Source organism: Eimeria mitis, genomic scaffold, assembly GCF_000499745.2.
Source record: "Eimeria mitis Houghton genomic scaffold, Emh_scaff126, whole genome shotgun sequence".
NCBI classification, from domain to species: domain Eukaryota; phylum Apicomplexa; class Conoidasida; order Eucoccidiorida; family Eimeriidae; genus Eimeria; species Eimeria mitis.
Window position 1 is genome coordinate 5,234 of NW_013568477.1, and position 1,105 is coordinate 6,338.

Sequence of the window (1,105 nt, forward strand, 5' to 3'; positions counted from 1 at the left end):
ACAGCAGCAGCAACAGCAGCAACAGCAGCAGCAGCAACAGCAAAAGCAGCAGCAGCAGCAGCAGCAACGGCAAAATGGGGATAAATGCTGCATCCTACAGCACACCTGCTGCTGCTGCTGCGGCTACTACTATTGCTGCTGCTGCCGCCGCTGCTACTGCTGCTGCTGCTGCTCCTACTGCTGCTGTTGTTGCTGTTGCTACTGCTGCTACTGCTGCTACTGCTGCTACCGCTGCTACTGCTGCTGCTGCTACTGCTACTGCTGCTGCTGCTACTGCTGCCCGTGCTGCTGCTGCTGCTGCTACTGCTACTGCTGCTGCTGCTGCTGCTGCTACTACTGCTGCTGCTGCTGCTGCTGCTGCTGCTGCTCTTACCAGGAGGTGCTTCTGCTGCTCTGAGAGATCCTCCTGCTGCTGCAGGCCCTTGAGGAGCAGCAATTGGAAACGGGCTGAATTGCTGCTGTTGCTGCTGCTGCTGTTGCTGCTGCTGCTGCTGCTGGTGCTGCTGCTCCTGCTCCTGCTGCTGCATTGCTTCCTCCTCCGCTTCCATCATCATCTGCTGCTGCTGCTGCTGCAGCTGCTGCTGCGCCAGCCCCCCCAGGAAGGCAAACCTCTCCCCCACAACTTCTGCTGCTCTCGTAGGCACGAGCTGCTGCATTTCAGTCTGCTGCTGCAGCGGCTGCTGCTGCAGCTGCTGCTGCAGCTGCTGCTGCCGCTGCTGCTGCGGCTGCCATCTCTCGTCGTCTGGTGTTTCGGTTCCAAGCCTCTGCCTCTGCTGCTGCTGTTGCTGCCGCTGCTGCTGCTGCTGCTGCTGCTCGTGTTGCTCTCGCGCCTGCTGCTGCAGCTGCTGCAGCGTGCCAAGCTGCTGCTGCTGCTGCTGCTGCTGCTGCTCATCGCCCCACATTTGCTGCTGCTCGAACGGATCCCCCAAATCTGCTGTTCTGAATTCTCCCATAACAGGGACAAAACCCTCCCGCTGCTGCTGCTGCTGCTGCTGCTGCTGCTGCTGCTGCTGCTGCGGTGGCGGCGGGGGCGGCGGCGGGGGCGGCGGCTGCTGCAGCTGCCACTGAACAGAGCCCTCCATTTCCCAAGGTAGTTCCTGCTGCT

The 1,105-nt window shown here is 61.5% G+C and overlaps 1 protein-coding gene across 1 annotated transcript in view; it reads right to left on the minus strand.

Moving 5' to 3' along the window:
* EMH_0089120 (uncharacterized protein) overlaps window positions 1-1,082 on the minus strand; it is a gene marked incomplete at both ends in the record, with an annotated part of 4,501 nt that extends 3,419 nt beyond the window's left edge. The window contains one exon of the mRNA XM_013494712.1: window positions 1-1,082. Within this exon, the coding sequence (XP_013350166.1) occupies window positions 1-1,082 (1,082 nt within the window).
* Window positions 1,083-1,105: the final 23 nt, after the last annotated feature.